Genomic DNA, 22,611 nt, shown 5'->3' with positions numbered 1-22,611 from the left:
GATTCTGGACAGAAGAGATTTTTCTTTTCTATAACAGATAATAGTGAGACATGAATAAGGTTTATAGATTACATAATAGCGCTCTTTGGGGTTTAATTTCCTGATCTTGACATAACTTTATTTAACTGTGGTTATGTAAGAGAATGATACTGTTTCTAGGAAATACATACTAGAATGCTTCAGGGTAAAGCGGCATCATGTTTGTGATTTACTCTCAAATGTATATTTTAAAAATTATGTATATATATAGAATAATAATGCAAATATGGTTAAATGCTAACGTGGGGAATTTGGTTAAAGGATAGACTTGAGTCCTTTGAATTATTTTTGCAATTTTTCAGTACATCTGGAATTTTCTAAAAATAAAAAGATCCAGAGCTGCTGGATTAGTCACCAGTGAATCAGTGAATTATTTTAATTATCTTATGTAGTATTTGTGTATGCGGTGCTTGCTGACTTTCGCATTTTCTGTATTACTAACGTCTTAAAATGGGTTATTCTCCTAGGTCTGTTACTAGTCTTCTAGTGAGACCATGAGAAAATCACTGTGGCTGGGTCCCAGGCTCTTCATCTGAAATTTCTGTGGGGAGCTGGATAAGTTGACTTCAGTAGCTGGCTCCTAGCAGTTCTGTGATGATGGGCTCCAGATTCTGTGACTCAGGGAAATGTTACCTTATTGTCAGCCCCTTGAAGAAGGTGGCCCAAGCCTTCTCACACGTGTAAATTGAAAGGATGGAAGAGTCAGAGCCAGATGCCTGTTAAGCATCTGGACTGCCCTCTATCAGCTACAGCCGCTTGTCTGCAGCATGCCCTCTGAGTTGTTTTGACCAGTACTCTCCCTTCCAGCCAGTCATTATTTTTCCAGAGTCACACATTCGTTTAGTCACTTATTTAGCAAAGGAATGTGACTTTCCTTGACTTTAACATTTTCCGGCTCTTTTACATTTAGACTTTTGAAAACTATAGTTTGCCATCACAGCAGAGATCAACAGGCAGGTGGACCGTTTTTCCTCTAGAATCACAAAAGGATTTTAGTTGATAAGCATTCAGATGTGTCTAATAATAGTAATCATATGATCAGAAAATGATGGGAATGAAAGTCAAGTTTCAGAAAGAAAATTAAGAATTTAAGTTTGTACATTAAAAAAACTGCTAGGTTAGAAAATGTAACAGAAGTTTCTTTGCTCTTACTAACCCTTTAAATATGATACCTTAAAAAAGAAAGGATGTAAAAATATGAAGAAACAGACACTCTGATCTTCTATTGTTAAGGATGTAAAGTATTCTTTTTTGGCAATAATACAACAATGTCTATTAAAAACAAAAAGATCATGTGTGCTAACTTGAGTTTCACTTCTAGGAACTTATCCTGTAGAGATTAACATTGCAGCACCGTTTATCATTAGGAGATTACATTAATAAATTATGACACATCACACACTGGATTCTTATACACTTATCAAAAATTATGTAGGGAGCTTTTTAAATGTTAATATAAAATGCATTTATTATTACTGCTTTTAAAAATTGTGGTAAAATATACAAAAAACATAACATTTTTTACCGTTAGTAAATATTCTGTTCAAGGGCATTAAATATGTTTGCAATGTTGTGTGACCATCACCACTTTCTACATTTAAAACTTCTTCTTCATTACCAACAAAAACTATTTATTAAATGATAACTTTCTCTTTCCTCTTCCGGGAGATTTTTAAAGATTGTCATGGAATACTGCCCCAATACATAATTAAGTGATAAAAATTGTAAAATAGTATAAATGCTCTCATCTACTGTGGTAAATTATTGTAATATGTTAATACGAGTGTGGGAAAGATCTGGGAGACTACACGTATTAAACAGTTTATGAGGGATACTATGGGAGATGTTTACGTTTATAGTATATATTTTAGTAATTTTTTGTTTTAAACAGTGAACCTGTGTAACTTTTCTAAGCAGAAAAAAAAAGATGTACTGAAAATTGGTAATTTAGATGCCTCTGACCCTCTGATTTTAGGTAACAAATAACAGTACTTTGCTGTGTGGTTGCTAAATTTGAGCATTCTAGAATCTGAATACTTTATTAAAGTAATCCTTTTTCCTTTTCACAGCTAGAGTTGGGAAGACGTCACTGATTATGTCTCTAGTCAGTGAAGAATTCCCAGAAGAGGTAGGCATTGTGATTTCTTTCCTACATTTAAAATTTTTTTATCAAAATTGAGTTAAATGAAATACATTTTAGTGTTTTTTTGGTGTGTGTTTCCTTTCTGATAGTTAATGACTTTTAGAAAGGCTCATGTTAGCTTTTACAAGACATCTCTGAGATACAGGAGAGACAGTCAGACCAGCTCTGGGTTCACATAAGGCCTTCATGTTTCTTACTTTTGACCTTGGCTAGGATGTTTGTCATCTCTCTGCCTTAGTTGTCTCATTTGTAAAATGGGAGCTGAAAGGGATATTAGGGATCATCTAGGCTATGTAATTCTTTCTTAAAAATAAAATGTTTTTATAAGCCCCAAACATGGAACAGATGAGTATTCCTTTAGTTGAAGTAAGAATGAAATGTCTGGCTCCGCACCTGCCTTCTGTCCAACTCCCCCCAGTCTTTTGAGACATCATTAGAGCCACTAGGATTCTGATACCCGTGTTTGAAAATGTCAAATATTATCTACCTACATCATTTTACAAATAAAAAATCTAATCCATTCCACCTTTGCCCACCTCGAAGAATTGTTGTGGGTCTCAAATGAGATAAACTTACTAAAATACCAGCAAAAGCATGGTGGTTTTGTTATTGCTGGCAATGTATTTATTTACATGTTGGAAGATCCAGTATGATGAACAGTTGCCTAAAGCATTATGTAAAGATATTGTTATGAGGAATGGGATCAATGTAAATGAGATAAAGATTATTTCTTTTTATTTTCTTTCTTCATGTAATAGGTATTACTGGAGCCATGGTTTGCATTTATGATTTATTTACTCTTGTATAATTAGGAATATCTGTGCAATTTCATTGTTGAGAGAGCAATTTAATGTATTATGTAGTATTTATTTCAGTATACAATTGTCATGTGACCATTGTTTCTTACTTTTTTTTTCTCTTAAATAAAATAGTTAAATAAACCATAATTTGTAAAGTGGAGTGTATTTTCATATGTGGTTTGTGAAATCAGCAACATTAATTATAATCACTTAGAGTATAATACATAAAAGATTTTTGTGATATTTTAACTTAGTTTAGAACTGTTATTTTATCATAGTCCTTTTGGGTGTGGATAAAGAGTTTTTAAATAATGGAGTTATTATGCTTAAAGTTTATATAGCCAAACAGTTATCTTCTAGAAGAGATAAATTTTGATGATTTATTTGCAGATTTCTTTTTTTTGGCTGCGCTGAGTGCCATGCAGAATCTTAGTTCCCTGACCAGGGATGAAACCCATAACTCCTGCATTGGGAGTGCAGAATCTTTTTTTTTTCGGTTCATTAACTTTATTGGACAATCAGCAGTTAGTTCTCATCCACATTAAGTGTCTAGATTTTTGAAAGTTGTGACAGGCACGTAGGTAGCCCAAGTGTAGAGCTCGTTTGGTGAGTCTCATCTTAATTTTGTTTTCTGGACAGCTGCATACCAGTATGGGACATTCCTTATTCCTTTGGCCCAGACAGCTCTGTTGAGCCGTGTCAGTGCGAACCTCTGGGGTTCCCATCTCCTGCATGGCCAATTTCTGGATTTCTTTGAGTGCCTGAGGGGGCACACTTCTTGAAACCCACTCCATGGATACACTTGTGAATGCTGATAGTGTATTTTCCTGGTCACCACCTCACTGATGGTGGATCAGCCCTTCTTCTAGCTGTCTTTGTGTGGGTGCCGTCCTGCTGGATCGTAGTTGGAAAGGACAGGAGCGCGGAATCTTAACCACTGAACCGCTAGGGCAGTCCCTTGAGGATAGGTCTTCACTTGCAGAATATCTTAAGGGTTCAACAAAACAAAATGAAAACTACATTTTAGAAATCTAATTCTGAAACACTACATTAATTTAAGTATTGTTTTGGGAGCTGAAGTGTCCTTAATATGTCCTGTGCCCACACAGGTATAAATGTGCTTTTATTTTATTTTTTTAGTGTTTTATCATATATTAGTATGTATTTGCATCTATGGTAAAGCACAAAAATAAACATTTAAAATTATAATAAATAACCTGTAAAGGTAAGCATGGGTGAAAGGGCTAATTATACATGAATTTACATAATCTACTAAAAAGTTTGATTGCTGATATTCAAAGGTTTTTCCTTCTTTTATATTTGCAAATGAAGGTTCCTCCTCGGGCAGAAGAAATCACCATTCCAGCTGATGTTACCCCTGAGAGAGTTCCAACGCACATTGTAGATTACTCAGGTAGTACATGTCTTCTTGCAGGTGAAGCTGTAGAGTTAATTTAAAAGTCCTTAGAAAGATACTAAGCGTTAAAAATGTTTTAGGAGGGTGTCTCCTTTTCTCGCAGTAAGTGATTATTTACTCTTCTTGTCTCAACCCACACCCCACAAAAAGCCTCCACGGAGCAGTTCTCTGTCCCTAATTTACTAAGTTGGGTTCCATAATAATGAAAGGGAAAGGGGGATGGCAAATGACCAGATAAATCATAACCCTCCTTGAATTAGCATATTTGCAGAGTTCTGTTATTTTGTTATCAGGCATTCAGGCATGGTGATGTAGAAAGAGTTCTCATGTGAAAATTTGTTGAGTTCTAAGTTTGTTTTTAATTTGTCAGAGTTTTTCCTAAAAAAAAAAAAAAAAGTTGAAACAGGTTTGCTTACATTAAATGATAATGGAAGCACATCTATATTGTTTTTAATAATGTAAAGTTTTTCTGCACAATGCTACTTACTTTTTAATCATTAAGTTGTTTGCTTTGTTCTGGAACTTCTTTTGGAAAGGAAGGGTCAGTTGTAATGTGTATCACTGATGCGGGCTGTTGATAATGGGGGAAACGATATGAAATCAGGAGGTATATGGGAAATCTCTGCCTTCTACTCAGTTTTGCTGTGAACCTAAAACTGCTCTGAAAAATGAAATCTATTTTTTAAAATGTGTATAACCACATTGGTAATACTTTGTTTTGCTGAGCTGGTATCCTATCCATTCTAAAAATGAAACACTAGAACTGTACAGCAAATGCATGTGATTGTTGAACACTTAAAATGTGTCTAGTCCAAATTGAAATGTGCTCTAAGTGTAAAATATAAGTGGACTTAGAAGACAGTATGAAATAAAGAAAGTACAGGATCTCATAATTTTTCTGTTGATTACATGTTGAAATTTTAGTTTTTTTGATACTTTGGGTTAACTTAAAAAGTCATTTTACCTGTTTCTTTTTATTTTCTAGTAGGTGACTACTAGAAAATTTAAAGTTCCATGTATGGTTTATATCACATTTCTGTTGGACAGTACTGTACTAGAAGCTGAGGGGGCTTGGATGCTCCCTGCTACAGTCAGTCTCATAACTAGCTCTATGTATAGAATTATTCTTTTTCAGTGTGTGTAGCTACATGTTTAGATTGACTTCAGTATTACAGTTGAAGCTTTAACTGCTTGATTATTCAGCTTAGAGAAGATATTTGAAATATGGCCAGTTATTTAGCATTAATTAAGATACCATTGTACTCATTTGTAACATTAGTTTGTATGTCAGAAATAACATTTTGAGGGGAAGCGGTTAACGTAAAGTGATCTGATGTATCAATAATTGCTTTGCTCTTCGTTTGTTTACTTCTCTCTCCTGTCTCTCTCCTAGCTGTGTATCATGCCCGTCCCCTGCACCTGTGGGATTATAGGCATATCCCTCCATGAGAACAGTTCTAGCCAGAGAGATGGGCGAGTGAGGGAATTCTTGACTTTTCATTGTCATGCTCTGGTTTTGCCCCTGGGGCCTGGTTAAGATTACTTCTATCAGCTTTCTAGATCTTAAGCTTGTATTTCGCAGACTCTCACCTGGCTTTTTGACCCTGTGTGTATTGACTTTTTGTCTGGGCCTCTGACTTTTTAGTACCCAGTCTTCTAGCTTGAGTTTCTGATCTCTTTTGCCAGTCCCTTCTCAGCTTTGGATCAGATGCTGGCCCAGATTTATCACTCAATGCCTTGTGCTCTTCCCTGCCTGACTTATCTTCGTGTAGACTTGTCTCTCCGTGCCAGCCAGCTTCCTTATCATAGTTTCACTCTTTCCTTTCTCAGGCTTTCCCTTTTCTTTGCCACTTGTCTGGTAGTACATCTTGTAAATGACATGAGAGGTGAGGGAGGTTTTGAGGGATGTTAGGTGGATGTCAGATGGATTTTAGCTTGGTTGTTTATTCATTTTTATGAAAGTGTTTAAAATATGAAAAAAAATTGACTTTGTCATTTGTAGAAGCAGAACAGAGTGATGAACAGCTTCATCAAGAAATATCACAGGTGAGTTTAAAAAAAAGAATTCTAGCTTTGTTTGTGGGAGAACAGTGATGATCCTGTGTCTGCCATTTCCTTCTCTCACAGAGAGGGCTTTTTCAGTTCTTTATTGTCGCTGCTGACTTTGAGTATATATTTTTGCCGTAAATCCTTTTGCTCTTAAGAGGCATGCTAAGTTTTTTAAATTTCAAATTTTTTTCTTTGTTTGACTGAAATATATTAGCTAGCTGGTAATTAGATGCTACATTTGTATTATTTTAAAATACCATCGATTTGTTAATTTTTCTTATAGGCTAATGTCATCTGCATAGTTTATGCTGTTAACAACAAGCATTCCATTGATAAGGTATGCATATGTGACTTTTCACTATACTTTGTTAAATTTCAGTGGGGGCACTTTTAAAATTGATCCTCAGTTTAGAATTTTAGGAGTCCTAGGGTGGAGTATTTTTCAAGGGAGATCCTCATTAGGCCTTAACTCTTGTTAATTTTCGTTTTAGGTAACAAGTCGATGGATTCCTCTCATAAATGAAAGAACAGACAAAGACAGCAGGTACTTTTTTCTCTCTGAAACTTTGTACATTGGAAAATTTCAAACTTAGAGAAAAGTCTCAAGAAATAGTGCAATGAACATCTGTCAACTATTCATTTAGATCTACTAGTTAACAGTTTGCCATATGTGCTTTATTTAATAGGTCTGTTTATGCACACACCTTTATCAGAGAGGAATTACTTGAGGCTGCATACATATTTCGGAGAAGGCAACGGCACCCCACCCCAGTACTCTTGCCTGGAAAATCCCATGGATGGAGGAGCCTGGTGGGCTGCAGTCCATGGGGTCGCTAAGAGTCGGACACGACTGAGCGACGTCATTTTCACTTTTCACTTTCATGCATTGGAGAAGGAAATGGCAACCCACTCCAGTGTTCTTGCCTGGAGAATCCCAGGGACGGGGGAGCCTGGTGGGCTGCTGTCTGTGGAGTCGCACAGAGTTGGACACGACTGAAGCGACTTAGCAGCAGCAGCAGCATACATATTTGACAGCAAAGCAGAAAACAGAGCTCTGAAACTGTAATGTGCCCTCTTTCTTGAGATGCCCTTTTGAGGACTGGCATTACCCCAGTCATTGAATGTTCACCATGTGCAATCTGTAAGAGCACAGTCATTATCACTGTTTTCAAGTCACTTTGTAATGACTTACTGATGGAGCTGAAAGGAGCTCTCTAGAGCTATACTGTCCAGTGGAGTAGCTTCTAGTCAGTTGTGGCGATTTAAGTAAAATTACATAAAACTAAACATTCGATGCCTCGGATGCAACCACATTCAAGTGCTTCATAGGCACTTGTGGCTAGAGGTTAAGGTAACGGACAGTACAAATAAAGTTCATTTCTGTTATCACAGAGGTTGTATTGGACCGGACTGCCTTGGAGAAAACAAGGCCTCTATGCTCCTGACACTTGGTTTTCTTGCTCATTTCTTGAACTGTTTCGAGGACTCTTCCGAGAAGTTAGTTTTGCCAGGATCTATAAAGCACTAGCTTGAACAACTGAATTTTTTAAGTTGACTCTACCATGACAGCTTCCTAAACTGCTCTCTAGAAACTAGCTGGCTGGTCTCATTACCCTTTAGTGTGCCATCTGAAAGTGGCCTTCAGTGTTTGGGAGATCTAATTGAGCTTTCTCAGGCCTGGGTATACCTTTACCCTTCCCTGAATCATAGGAACATACTTATTTCTCTTGTGGTTGATTTGTTCCAAGGTGGTCTATTTCATTAATGTATGGACTTTGCATTTTCCCAGTACCTTCTTTCCTGGGCCTCATACCTTAAGTTTATATTTGTTACACATATGTTCTTATCTAGGACTTCTGTGGACGATTATCACAGTGTGCCCATCACTGTCACCTGAAGTACCTTACAACAATATAGATGCCTTTGCTCTACTGTTTGAGTTTTAGAATTAGTCCGTTTGGAGTAAGGCTTGGACTTGTGTGTTTTCTTTTTTTAAGATCCGTAAATTATTCTGAGCACACCTTTGGTTGTAAAGTAGTGCATTTTTGAGAACTCTCCTGGCTCTATTAACAATCTGTGTTTGGGTTATGTGGTGGGCCAGTCCTTTAACATGTAATAAACACACTAGGTGGTTAAATAAATGCCTGCAAGTGTTTCTTTTACAAGAAAGTGTTTCTTTTACAACCAGCTAGATGATTTGCCTTCTCTTTAAGCTCTCTCGTGGGTTGTACAAATAATTGTTCTCCACTGGGCTAGTTCTCCTTGGTAATTCCCATTCAGATTTCTGATAGGCCTTTCAGATTTAATTTATTGAAAATAAAATTCGTTATTTCCTGCCTATTCCCTTCTGCCCCCACCCCCAGATTTCTCAATCTTTCCTGTCTCAAAAGATCTGTTCATTTTGGGGACTTCCCTGGGAGTCCAGTGGTTGGGACTTTGCCTTCCAGTACGGGGAGCTAGGATCCCACATGCCTCTGGGCCAAAGGACCAAAACATAAAACAGAAGCAATATATTGTAACAAATTCAATTAAAACTTTGAAAATGGAAAAAAAAAATCTATTCCTTTTGTCCAGCCAAAGAAATCTATGTACTTTTCTTGATTTATGTTTTCCTTCAGTCTCCATATCTAATCTACCATTGCTCCTATCTGGTCTCCTTCAAAAATATATCTCAAATCTGAAAATTTCCTGTCTTCACTACCCTAATCCAGGATACCACATTAAAAGAATTTTTTATTATTGAAAAAAAATCAAATATATACAGAAGTAGAGAGAATAATTTAATGAATCCCTCTATATCATCCAGCTTCAGTGATTAACAACTCATGGCCAGTGTTGTTTCATTTATTACCCCTTCCTTTGGGATCATTTTGAACAAATCAGACATCATATCATACTCTAACTATTTCACTATGTATCTCTAAAAGATAACAAGTGACTGCATTTAAAAATGTCTATCAGATCATGTCATTTTACACTTAAAACACACTCTCTTTACTGTAGCTGTAAAGTCCTTTTGCATCTGGCCTTTGCTCTTCTCTCCAGCTCTGCTTCATACGTCTTCCCCTTTGACCAGTACTCCTTAGCCGCTCTGGCATTTTTCTATTCTCCGGACTCACGGGAATGTTTCTTCAGTTTGGGGCTTTCCCACATGCTGTCGCTTCGTCCCAGCCAGCTCTTTCCAGGCTCTTCACCTGACAGGTTCCATCTCATCCTTCACTCCTTGCCTCAAATGCTGCTTTGTCAGAGGGATTGTTCCCTGATTACCCTGTATAGTTCGCCCTCTTCAATTACTTTATCATTGTACTTTACCAGGTTACAATGTACATTAAAATAAAATCTAATGTCTTTTGCCTTCCTTATTATTACCATGTGCCCTGTTTATTTCAGGCTGCCTTTGATATTGGTTGGGAACAAATCTGACCTGGTGGAATATAGTAGTATGGAGACCATCCTTCCTATTATGAACCAGTACACAGAAATAGAAACCTGTGTGGAGGTATGCCTTCTCATTTGATTTTGAAATTTACGGTTGGTGAATTCTCACTAAATTGAGGTTCAGAATAGGAGCTGGGGGAAGATGTGGGGTGCAATAAATTTCCTGTTTGTGAAGTCATGTAAATCAAGTAAAACAGAGAACTTGAAATTGGCCTCTGGGCTCTTTGTAGTCTATCATATGGTGATATCCACTAAAAAAAAAAAATTGGATTTTTTCAGTTTCTTCAAGGAATCTTGATAGTTAAAAAAAATTTTTTTTTTAAATGTTTTTAGCTCTCTCTCTGAATTGCTTAAAATTTTCTTTTCAGTGTTCAGCAAAAAATCTGAAGAACATATCAGAGCTCTTCTATTATGCACAGAAAGCAGTTCTTCATCCTACAGGGCCCCTGTACTGCCCAGAGGAGAAAGAGGTAAACCCTCCATCCCATCAGACTATGTTAGTAAGGACTGGGATGTGTAGGTAGCAACTCCATTATGATACTGATTGTTAGTAACTCTTAAGTGTTCATCTAAACTGCTGAAATTTAAATTTATTGCTTACTAAACTGTTATATTTCCTAGGTACTTTTCTTCAAAGACAGTCACATTTAATGCTCAGAATAATATGCCAGGTCAAATACTATTTTAAGAAATATAATTAAAATAAACAGAAGAATTGGCAACTGTAACAACAAAAAGTCCAAAGACTTAACTAATGGTCTATTTGCTTTGCTACAATAAAATCCACAAACTTAGTAACACACAAGCGAAAAAGTTGTAAAATTATTTGACATGGATATGATATGTAATACAATTGGAATACTCCCTTTTGTTCCATAGCTTAGAAACATAGTAATTCCTTAATGAAATATCTAAAATTTAATGATATTTTACCATAGACTTTTTTTCTGCCAAAGTATAAAGGTTTTTTTTTTTTAATTATGTGTAACAGGCAAAATTATTTAAGTCAATAAACTTAAGGAATTTCACACAGTCTGATTCTTTCCACTGCCAACCACCATAGACTTTTTTTTTTTAATCAAAAGATATTTAGAAGTTTATTTTGAATTTTTATCAAAAATACAAAGGTAATACAAGTTTCATTATGATTTTCCAAATGCTTGAAATATTTATTACCATTCTTTTGTTCTTTAAGAACACTTGAAATTGGCAGTAATTTAAAGTCTGTACTAGAAAAAAGTTACACTAATGTCAAGGATTTTGTATCTGGCCATCATGTTGTCGCTGTGCTTTCCAGATGCACCTTTAGGAGTTGATAAAAGAAACCATTGATTTAACAAGCAGTAGTGAACATGATTTCAGTCTTTAAACCCAGATAACATCCCTGGGGCTGGCTGTTTTGTACATGAAAAAGCTCAATTTACACCACAAGTCCCACAGGACACTGAGAGAGATTACTCACTAAAGCAGCCACCCCAGCAAGGCATGCTGCTGCTGCTGCTGCTGCTAAGTCGCTTCAGTCACGTCCGACTCTGTGCGACCCCACAGACAGCAGCCCACCAGGCTCCCCCGTCCCTGGGATTCTCCAGGCAAGAACACCGGAGTGGGTTGCCATTTCCTTCTCCAGTGCATGAAAGTGAAAAGTGAAGTTGCTCAGTCATGTCCAACTCTTAGCGACCCCATGGACTGCAGCCTACCAGGCTCCTCCATCCATGGGATTTTCCAGGCAAGAGTACTGGAGTGGGGTGCCATTGCCTTCTCCCACCATAGACTTTTAAAATTAAATTTTGAATTGAGATATAACTCATATACCATAAAATTCACTTTTTTGTTCTTTTCAGTGATTTTTAGTGTATTCACAAAGTTGTGTGATTTCAGAGCATTTCATCACCCCCAGAGAAACCCTGTACCCATTAGCAGTAACTCCCATTCCCTCCTCCCCCTTCCCCTAGTCTTCGGCAACCACTAGTCTACTCTCTGTCTCTCTGAATTTGCCTATTTTGGGCACTTCATATGAATGGAATCATACAGTATGTGGTCTTCTGTGTCTGGCTTCTTTGACGGAGCATAATGTTTCCAAGGTCCATCCATGTTGTAGCGTTACTAGTACTTCATTCCTTTTTATGGTCAAATGACCCTTCATTGTACGGATATAGCATATTTTGTTTATCCATTCAACTGTTGGTAGATAATTGGGTTGCTTCCACGTTTTGGCTGTTGTGAATAGTGCTAAGAACATTCACACACAAGTTTGAACCCCTGTTTTGAATGTCTGTTTAGCAGTGGAATTGCTAGGTCACATGGTAATTCTATGTTTTACTCATACTGAGGAACCACTAAAATTAAAGTCCCAATTTCTCCCCATCTTTGCCAGCACCTATTATCCTCCCCCTGGCCTTTGTTTGTAGTCATCCTGGTAGATGGGAGTGGTATCTTATATTGTTTGAACTGCGTTTCCATGATGGCTAATGCTACTGAACGTCATTCCATGTGTTTATTGGCCATTTGTGTATCTCCTTTGGAGAAAGGTCTATTTAAGTATTTTATCCACCTCTTAATTGAGTTATTTGTTTCTTTTGTTGTTATTTTGAACTTTTAAGGAATAGAAGTTTGCTGGGGGAAAAAAGCTTCCTGAAAAGATTTTTTTCAGGAAAAATTTATAGGTGAATGGTTGAAGAACTGACCCATGGGCCAAATTTGGCCTGTCACCTGCTTTTTTTTTTAATTTATTTTTTAATTGAAGTATAATTGCTTTACAGAATTATGTTGGTTTCTGCCAAGCATCAGCATGAATCAGCCATAGATATATATATATGTCCCCTTGCTCTTGACCCTCCCTCACCATCCCGCCTCTCTAGGTTGTTACAGAGCCCTGGGTTGAGTTCCCTGAGTCATATAGCAAATTCCCATTGGCTATCTATTTTACATATGGTAATGTATATTTCCATCTTATTCTCTCCATCCATCCCACCCTTTCCTCCCTGCCACCATGTCCATAAATCTGTGCTGTATGTCTGTGTCTCCATTGCTGCTCTGCAAATAATTTCATCAGTGCCATCTTTCTAGATTAGATATATTGCATTAGTATATGATACTTGTTTTTCTCTTTCTGACTTCCTTCACTCTATATAATAGACTAGGTTCATTCACCTCATTAAAACTGACTCTAATGAGTCAGTCATAGCATTGATTTTTATGGCTGAGTAATATTCCATCATATATATGTACCACAGCTACTTTATCCATTCATCTGTTCACCGCCACCAGCTTTTATATAGCCTGTGAGCTAAGATACATTTTGCATTTTTTAATGATTGGGGGAAAAGTCAAAAAGAATAATGTTTTGAGATATAGGGAAATTTATGAGGCCTTCAGATTTCACCGCTCATAGATAAGCTTCGTCACAGCACAGCCATGCTCATCCCCTCGCATCTGTCTGCGCTTCCCTGCTGTGAGGGCAGTCATGTGGTTGCAGCGGAGCTTGTCTGTGGCAACTGTCATCACACCACTGCTGGTCGCCCTGCGAGCTGCACCGACACACTTCAGACTTGGCAGCAGCCTCTCATGTGCCACATGTAGCATTTTATTTTCTTATTGCCAGTACACACATATGCCAAAACAGAGGAGAAAAAAAGTGGATCTTCAGATGGCAAAGCAGATATATTTTCTGAGCTATAATTCCAGCATCAGTTTTTTTTGGACCTCGATGCACATGCAAAGGAAATTTTTTTATTTCCTAATCCATTTGACCATGCAGTTGAGGCGCTTGCTTCCACCCAACCTTCAGTTGGAACTGATTAATCTGCAGTGTAATGCCATGTTAACAGGCAAATATCACGAAAAGAATCAAATAGAATTCTGTAAATGCCTTCCAAGTGATGAATGTGCTCAAAGAAAGTTATATGTTTATGGATCAGTGTCACTATTGGGATTGTTCATCTGTGCAAAAAGACATTTTCAAAGATGAAATACGTGAAATCTCATTACAGATCAGCATTAATAGCTGAATATCTGCAATTGATTTTCATGATAGGGAAAGCTAGCTTTTTTAAAAATTAAAGTATAGTTGATTTACAATACTGGGTTAGTTTTCGATGTGTATCACAGTGGTCTTTTTTGTTTTTGTAGGATTTTTTGCAGATTATATTCTATTATATAATTTCCTTCTCCAGATTATATAATCCATAGGGTCGCAAAGAGTCGGACATGACTGAGCAACTGAACTGAACTGATTTTCCATTATAGTTTATTACAAGATAGGGAACACTGACTTTGAACCCGAACTAAGCCAGTTGTTATCCCTCCAAGAAGAATTCTATCCTTCTGTAATATTAGTAAACCTATAGAGCAAAGGTATACTCAGTTACTATTATATTTTAAATTTAATAAAAACTTTGTGGAAATTTGGTAATTTCTTGCTGTGTAAGTACCTACATGATATCCTTGATTTTGCCTATTGGCCACCAATGCCTAAAGTATTTGCTATGTCTTTATCTAGACATTGTTATTATGTCTTTATTAATTGCTTTACCATAAAAGTGCTGACCTCTGGTATAAATATTAATCTGAGTTATCCCTTAATCTGACCCTGATTTAGTCTTCCTTAATCCTGGTTTATATTCTTAACTGAAATGTTTCTTTCTAACTTGCCCTTAATTCAATATTTCTGAAATTCACCTCGTAATAGTCACTAGGTTAAAATACTTGTTTAAAATACAGATTCTGGAACTTTCCTAGCAGTCCAATAGGCCGTCTCATTCTATAGAGATTTACCTCTGAGCTTAGCCTGGCAGTACATTGAATCCCCTCTGTTTGTTCTCAGTTCTCTAATTGCTACTTTTTTCTTAGGCCTATTATTAGTTCTGCTAATCTGCTAATCCTCCTTTCCCTAATAAACACTTACTACCATCTGTTAGTCATTTTTTAGGCAGACCTTCCTAAGGTAGAATCTGTAACTTTTAGAGACTATATGCCTTGATTTATACAAGTAGAAGCCTTGAGTCTAAACTTACAATAGAGTCTTTTATTTAGATAACATTCATAAGCTTTTAACATAGATTTGAGGTAGGTAGGTCAAATCAAGATAATTAAAGCCTGAACTGGAAATATGTTTCCAGTGGTTGATGGACTCTGTATGACCCATGGAGTCCTCTGCTTACCTTAATAATGAAACAGATCTGTGTAAGGATTAGATTACTTACATGCAAAGTGAGTTTATTTTTATTACTGTAAAATTTGTCTCCTTTGGAGAGGGGTGGGACTTGCCTTGTAGCTCTGTGGTAAAGAATCCTGCCGATTCGAGAGACATGGGTTCAATTCCTGGGTCAGGAAGATACCCTGGAGAAGGAAATGGCACCCCATTCCAATATTCTTGCCTGGAAAATCTCACGGACAGAGGAACCTGGTGGGCTACAAAAGATGAGGTCACAAAAGAGTTGAACATGACTTAGCAACTAAACAACACATTTTTAAGTTTTACTGAAGTGTAATTTTTAATGCGTTTAAGAAGTAGTCATTTTTTGGTGTTGTATTTTAAGATGGTTAATATTTAAATATCATACTGAGCCAATACCTTAGAGCACTTTAGCTTCTGATACATTTCAAGCTTTAATGAAAAATGCATCACTGTTTATTTTTCTTCAATTACTTTTTTTTAACATAGCATTTTATGATACAAGGAAAAACCACTTGCAAATAAAAAGTTATTTTTAGATTCTGGTTTTTGCATCATTCTACCTATTGTTCCTTTTTGAAATATCTAGATTATTATGCAACAGATTTTTAAAAGAAGAGAAAATAAAATATAATGTGATCTTTAGTAATCTCAAATATCTAATATTAGGATCATATTTACAGAAGCAATAACTTGTTTTTACTTAAAGAGTTATCCATTACATGTATAGGTATGGCTGAGTCCCTTTGCTGTTCTCCTGAAACTAGTAGCAAAATTGTTAATTGGCTATACCCCAATACAAAATAAAAATGTTAAAAAAACCATGTTATTCATGATTATGGATGTGATAGGTTATAGTCCATTTAGCACTTTTTTATAAAGACATCCCTAACCATGCTCCCTAAATGTTTGACTTCTTTTTCTCAGTTCTTTCTAATGTCTTTATATCTTAGATTTCAGCTTTTTATTACTCTATCAAATTGCTCTCCTAGAGCCCCTATTTAAACCAAAAAAAAGTAAAGAAGGAGGAGGAATTGTGCATATTTTGGAAGATAATTGTTCCTTACTATTTTTAAAATATTATTTTATGCATTTAGGTTTGTTATGATAGTGTGACCAAAACTCATTACTGCTTGCTCTGGATAGCCGTATCATGGGAGTAAATAAACTAACAAGTATTCATTTTCTCACATCATCATCTCATTTCTCGCACTCAGATGTCCATAAGATATCTCCCTCCACATTTGAAGTGTTCAAAAATGTCCCTGAAAGTTTTATTTTCTCAGAATTGTTGACTATGATTTTCCTATAGCAATTATATAAATTAGAAGCACGTGGGCCTTATTTTAAATAGTCAAATATTTGTTCTATCCATTATAAATCCTAATATTAAAATTGTCAAAATAACATTTCCAGCAGCTTTTCTTATAAAAGTTTTACAGAGTCACAAAAGGCAAGGTTCTTTTTTTGAAAAATATAATTCTTACGATAGGCAAGTAGTGAAAAAGAAAGAACTTTCGCACATCAACCAATGCTGTTTTGTCATCTTCTTGGGAAGAAGTACATTTTATATCCCAGCTTCGATACATACACACATAAACACAAGTTACAGATCGAAACATTTAGTCCTATTTTGCTGCTGCTGCTGCTGCTGCTGTTAAGTTGCTTCAGTCGTGTCCGACTCTGTGTGACCCCATAGATGGCAGCCCACCAGGCTCTCCCATCCCTGGGATTCTCCAGGCAAGGATACTGGAGTGGGTTGCCATGTCCTCCAATGCATGAAAGTGAAAAGTGAAAGTGAAGTCGCTCAGTCGTGTCTGACTTTTAGCGACCCCATGGACTGCAGCCCACCAGGCTCCTCTGTCCATGGGATTTTCCAGGCAAGAGTACTGCTAGAAGGTCAAAAATCAGAGAAGTTGAGAGAGAAAAGCCTTTGCTATAGTTTTATGTCAGCTCATGGAATGAGAGAGGGCATCTCTTCTAAATGACTAGAAGAATGACTTTTTCTAAAAATGGATTTCTCTTTTGCTCATCTTCAGAGGTATGTGGTCATGAAGGGAGAGTTTAACTATTCCAGATATTGGTCCAAGTAAATATTGTCTCATTTACTTAAAGTGGCTTGAGGATAAAAGTGGCTTTGCTTTAGTTAATTTTTCATGTTGTTTATATTTGATGTTATGTATTTGACAGTGAAAACATTCAGAATTCTCAATATATTTATGAAAATCATATTTTAAAATCCCAACTATTTTCATTAAAACAATTTATTTTTCCTCAATGATTTATAGATGAAACCAGCCTGTATAAAAGCCCTTACTCGTATATTCAAAATATCCGATCAAGATAATGATGGTACCCTCAATGATGCTGAACTCAACTTCTTTCAGGTAGCTTTCTTTTATTTTAGATATTTGTATATCTTGATTTTTTTTTTTTTGCTGAGAAAAGCTATAGAAAATTTATTGGCATGGTGAATGGTATTTTGATAAACATGCATACTCTTTCATGTAAAATCTCTCTTTACATCAGGCTATTTAATCTTTACCTATGGGCTAAAGTCTCTTTTGCTTAGGAGTTAAGGGGACTTTGAGAGAGTGTCATTTCACAGTGTACAATGGGTGTATTAAGAATGACTTGAAGTCTGAATTCTGAATTATTTTTCCTTCTCGGTGTTGTATAACATAGTTACACAAAGAGCTCTGTGTTTTGGGAACCAGATGGGGAAGGTAGGAAAAACATGCCCTTCTTGGTCTGACATGCCTTTCTTAATACAAAGTAGAGGCTGTCCTAATTCAGAATTTGTTTCCTTTGGTTGCAACTTTTTGATTTAATGTTGCTCTGTGGATTAATATTTGTATTATTTGTGACTTTAATGCTGATTTGTTTTTAACTTTATGTCTTTTGCCAGAGAATTTGTTTCAACACTCCCTTAGCCCCTCAAGCTCTGGAAGATGTCAAAAATGTGGTCAGAAAACATATAAGTGATGGTGTGGCTGACAGTGGATTGACACTGAAAGGTGGGTGAAAGGTGCTTTTTTCCCCCCCTTTCAAACTTTTAAAAAATTTGGCAGCAGGAAACTGTCTATAGTGCTATCTAGATGTTTACTAGTGTAACAAAATCTAACCTGGATGTTTCAGAGTTGGAAGAGGCAGGCCATCGGTGGGGATAATTACCTCTACTGTCAGTATAAATTAGAGGTAGGGAAATTTATTGGATTTCAGGAGTGCAGAGTTCCCTTTGAAGATAAAAGAATTCTGAAACAAATTTATCTTAAAATTCTTATTACTCATAAGCATCCTCTAAATAGAAATTATTTTTAAGGAAGACATTTTATCTCCCAATCAAATTTACCAAGTACCGAATGTTCCAAGTACCAAGTAAAATATGTTATAGAGCCACAGTGAAACCAGAAACCAACTTTCTCGTTATAGAAATAAGCACACAGATGTCGAAAATGATTTTATTTGTTTTTATCGTATAACTCTGTGGATGTCAGTATACACCTTGGGATGTGTTTTTGGCCCTTTCATCCAGTTCCACCTTTTGTTGACCTGGGTGTATATGTGGAATGATTCTGAAATCAGCTGTTTGAGACGCTCGTGAACTTGGTTTTGGTCTGACCTACGGTATGAACAGCTAGTGCACATGTGGTCGTGAGTCTAGCTCTTGCCATTGTGTGTTACATGCTTGTCTCCCATGTGACCCTGTACCCATTTGCACATCAGCTATATTTACTAATTTATTTTATTTCAGGTTTTCTTTTTTTACATACACTTTTTATTCAGAGAGGGAGACATGAAACTACTTGGACTGTGCTTCGACGATTTGGTTATGATGACGATCTGGATTTGACACCCGAATATTTATTCCCCTTGTATGTACCTTTGGCTTCTAATTGATTTCACTTGCCAGTATTTTAAAGTTTTATTTAGCATGTAGGTAGTAGGCTTTGAGCTAGTTGGGAATAATTTAGATTTATAGAGCCGTTTATAGCAGGGTTTCTCAGCCTCGGCACTGTTGACATTTTGGACCAGATAGTTCATTATTGTAGAGCCTGTTCTATGCTTTACAGGATGTTTATTAGCACATCCTTAGATGCCAACAACACCTCTTCCCCTAGTCGTGACAGCCAGAAATGTGCCCGTGGGAGTGAGATTATCCCCACTTAAGAGCCACTGATTTATAGCATGGCTCAGCCTCTTGCTCTTCTTCTTATGGAGAATACAGTTATATTTTAAAATTCGTTTTATTGAGGAAGGAGATAAGAGAAGCTAGATGAACTTGTTTTTGGAATCAAAGGAGTCAAAAATATATTGGTTAGCATTTTTCTTTGTCCTCCCTGAGTTTTATAGCCTGTTCTCAGTTTAGGATAAAGTACTTTTCCTAAGCAACCAGTCTCTCTGTGGTTAGTTTCCTTTAAATAGTAATGTGTTTAAGTTCTGTTTGTTTAGCAATGAACCCAGCATCATCCTGAAATAGGAGACTGCCTTACTGTAGGATGCCTCTCCTGTACCCAAGGGAAGGAGGCTTCTCAGGGAGGTGACTTCCCAGGATCAGGCCTTTGATCCTTTTGCCTTTTTTCTTCATTCTTTCAATAGCACATTATCTTCATGTTCTCCTTTTTTTAAATTTTAGCATGGTACTGCTAGCTCTCCATGTAAGGGTTCAGAAAAGCTGTCATTTTTTCCTTCCCCATCACCGAGGAAGCAAAATACTTTGTGGTTGCATTCCTGGTCCATTAATCAGTTCTAAGTTGAAACTTCCCTTGTCAAAGTTATTCAAACTTGGCTTAAGTAATTTCCCAGATTTTTCAATAAATACGTATGGAATGAATGCATTTGTCCCAAGACCTTTTTATCAAGCTTTCTTTTCCGTGCCATTTATGTGGGTAGGTAAATTCTACAGAACGTAGGAAGTTGTTTATTGCTTTGTAAAGTATGACAGTAAGGAAACTCCATCTTTTATGGCTTTGTGACTACACTAAAATCTCTTTTAATTTCTTTGTGCACTCTACCTTTAATTTCTTGTAAAATAGCCCCTTTAGAGCCACGTCCTGAGTCTCCTTATTAAACTCTCTACTCCCGTCCTTCACGTTGTGGCAAGAATTAATACTGATAGATACATAACACAGATTTTGCCATGTCACTTTGCCTTCAAGACAGGGTAAAAGCCCAAGCTTCCTAACCAGGTATAGAAAGTCATTCCTGATCTGTTCTGCTCTGACTCACTCTCTGCCTTCACTCTAGAAGTAAATACTAAACTACTTGTAGTCCACAGATCAGATAGTATTTCCCACCCTGGGCTTCTGCCCATGGTATTTCTACTCTTCCTCCTTCTCCCTCCACCCAACTCATGTCTGTTATCCTTCAAGTCTCAGTTCAAGTACAGTGTCTCTCAGCAGTGCTAACACCTTCCCATCCCCAGACCAAGGAGTCTGCTTTCTCAGGAGCTCCCCTGGCATCTGTAGTTCGCCCACTCAGTGGTTGCCTCTTTCCGTTGAGATAGTGAGATTATCTGCTTGTGGTCCGCTTCAAGCTTGAATGTGGTTCCTTAGAGGCAGAAAGCCTGTCGTGTTTTCATGTCCCCAGTATCTCAGTGCATTTGATAAATGTTTGTTGATTCAAATTTAGGGTGGGTCAGAAATCAAATCAGGGAGAAATAACATCTCTTTGCATCATTTTCAACTCATTACAATGTTGATACTGTATAAAGCTCATAATTTTGACTTACAATTGGTGTGTAGGAGAAACTGCTAGAAACTGATTAGAGTTTAATCAGTATTGTCTGTACATTTTTTAACACAACCTGCCCTTCAGACAGTTAAGAAAATGTATATGTCACCTTGGAAGGAGCACTATTACGGCTCTTCTGAGGATGACCATAGCAGTGCAGTGACTTCCCCTGGGAAAGTCTAAATGGCTGCAGCAAACCCATTCTGTAAGTGCTTTCATCTCACAAAAAGAACTTGTTGCCATTTCATATTCATTTCTCAAATTAAAGTTTAATATTTGATTAATGATTTATTTTACTTTTTTGTTTCATCAACAGGCTAAAAATACCTCCTGATTGCACCACTGAATTAAATCATCATGCATATTTGTTTCTCCAAAGTACTTTTGATAAGCATGATTTGGTAAGCTTTCAGCTGCAGCTCTCTGTGATGTATGATAAAATATTTTTCTGTGAATAATGTAGCTCTGTTCCCTGAGCTATTGGGTGCTCATGTCATGTGTGCTAAGTCGCTTCAGTCATGTGTGGCTTTTTGTGACCCTGTGGACTCTAGCCCACTAGGCTTCTCTGTCCAAGTGGTTCTCTAGGCAAGAATACTGGAATGGGTTGCCATTTCCTTCTTCAGGGGATTTTCCTGACCCAGGGATCAAACTCACGTCTCTTATGCCTCCTGCATCGGCAAACGTATTTTTTACCACTAGCCCCGCTCATGTCTCATAGCCAAAAATTATTCAAAAGCTCTTAAAACTAGTAAAAATACTTTTTCTTATTTACTTTATTGTTTTCTCAAGATGAAAAAGTCTAGTTTCTGATAGATTCTTGCATAGGTTTCCGTACATACATGCAAGGAGTTTTCTTGATAAAATGTAAAATTTATTTTCATGGGTTAGTTTTTGGAAGCATAGCTTTACAAGATTAGGAGGCTCTTGTGTTTGGGAATTATCCTCTTAGATATCTAAACATTATGTGTACTTCCTTGTGTATCTTCAGGATAGAGACTGTGCTCTGTCACCTGATGAGCTTAAGGATTTGTTTAAAGTTTTCCCTTACATACCTTGGGGGCCAGATGTGAATAACACAGTTTGTACAAATGAAAAAGGCTGGATAACCTACCAGGGATTCCTTTCCCAGTGGACGTGAGTATAGAGCTCACTTCTTTCCTTTAGAGTTACAGCTGCTTTGAAATTGGGGTGCATTACATGCGTTATTTTGTGAATTTGTCAGATGTTATGAAATGCTTCCATCTTAGCTGCCTGTGAGCAGAATTTATTAATATACTGCCACTGCTATCTCTAAGATGAACTATCAATGTTTACAAATTTATTAGGAAGGGATGTGCTTGCTTTTGGATTATGTACAGGGAAACATTAATATCAAAATGGAACTAAACATTAATACTTTAAAAACAATTTTATTGGAGTATAGTTGATTTGCAGTGTTGTGTTTTAATACTTTTTTGATTAAGGGAATAGGAATCATCACTGTTATTGCACAATTATTTTATTTTTGGAATATGTATGTGCTAAGTCACTTTAGCCATGTCCAACTCTTTGTGACCCTATGGGCTGTAGCCTGCCAGGCTCCTCTGTTCATGGGATTCTCCAGGCAAGAATACTGGAGTGGGTTGCCATGCCTTCCTGTAGGGAATCTTCCTGACTTGGATCAAACCCACGTCTCTTATGTCTCCTGCATTGGCAGATGGTTCTTAACCATTAGCACCACCTGGGAAACCCATATTTTTTGGAATGTGGGGAGAGCGTATTTTACTTGACGTGGAAGACACTTTGAGGGATTGTTGTTTGCTTTGAATGCACTCTTGGG

At 36.8% G+C, this 22,611-nt stretch overlaps 1 protein-coding gene across 4 annotated transcripts in view; it reads left to right on the top strand.

Moving 5' to 3' along the window:
- RHOT1 (ras homolog family member T1) overlaps nucleotides 1–22,611 on the top strand; it is a 62,304-nt gene that overhangs the window by 18,450 nt on the left and 21,243 nt on the right. For all 4 annotated transcript variants that reach the window (XM_068978681.1, XM_068978679.1, XM_068978680.1 and 1 more), the window contains exons 2-13: nucleotides 2,109–2,167; nucleotides 4,315–4,396; nucleotides 6,402–6,445; nucleotides 6,732–6,785; nucleotides 6,940–6,992; nucleotides 9,839–9,947; nucleotides 10,255–10,356; nucleotides 17,348–17,446; nucleotides 17,968–18,076; nucleotides 18,814–18,934; nucleotides 21,109–21,193; nucleotides 21,781–21,926. In XM_068978681.1, coding sequence (XP_068834782.1) covers nucleotides 2,109–2,167; nucleotides 4,315–4,396; nucleotides 6,402–6,445; nucleotides 6,732–6,785; nucleotides 6,940–6,992; nucleotides 9,839–9,947; nucleotides 10,255–10,356; nucleotides 17,348–17,446; nucleotides 17,968–18,076; nucleotides 18,814–18,934; nucleotides 21,109–21,193; nucleotides 21,781–21,926 — 1,063 coding nt within the window. The remainder of the gene's footprint in view (nucleotides 1–2,108; nucleotides 2,168–4,314; nucleotides 4,397–6,401; nucleotides 6,446–6,731; nucleotides 6,786–6,939; nucleotides 6,993–9,838; nucleotides 9,948–10,254; nucleotides 10,357–17,347; nucleotides 17,447–17,967; nucleotides 18,077–18,813; nucleotides 18,935–21,108; nucleotides 21,194–21,780; nucleotides 21,927–22,611) is intronic.

Source organism: Capricornis sumatraensis, chromosome 8, assembly GCF_032405125.1.
Source record: "Capricornis sumatraensis isolate serow.1 chromosome 8, serow.2, whole genome shotgun sequence".
Lineage (NCBI taxonomy): Eukaryota > Metazoa > Chordata > Mammalia > Artiodactyla > Bovidae > Capricornis > Capricornis sumatraensis.
Note: the sequence above shows the minus strand (reverse complement) of the source record. Positions and strands in the feature narration are given on the sequence as shown.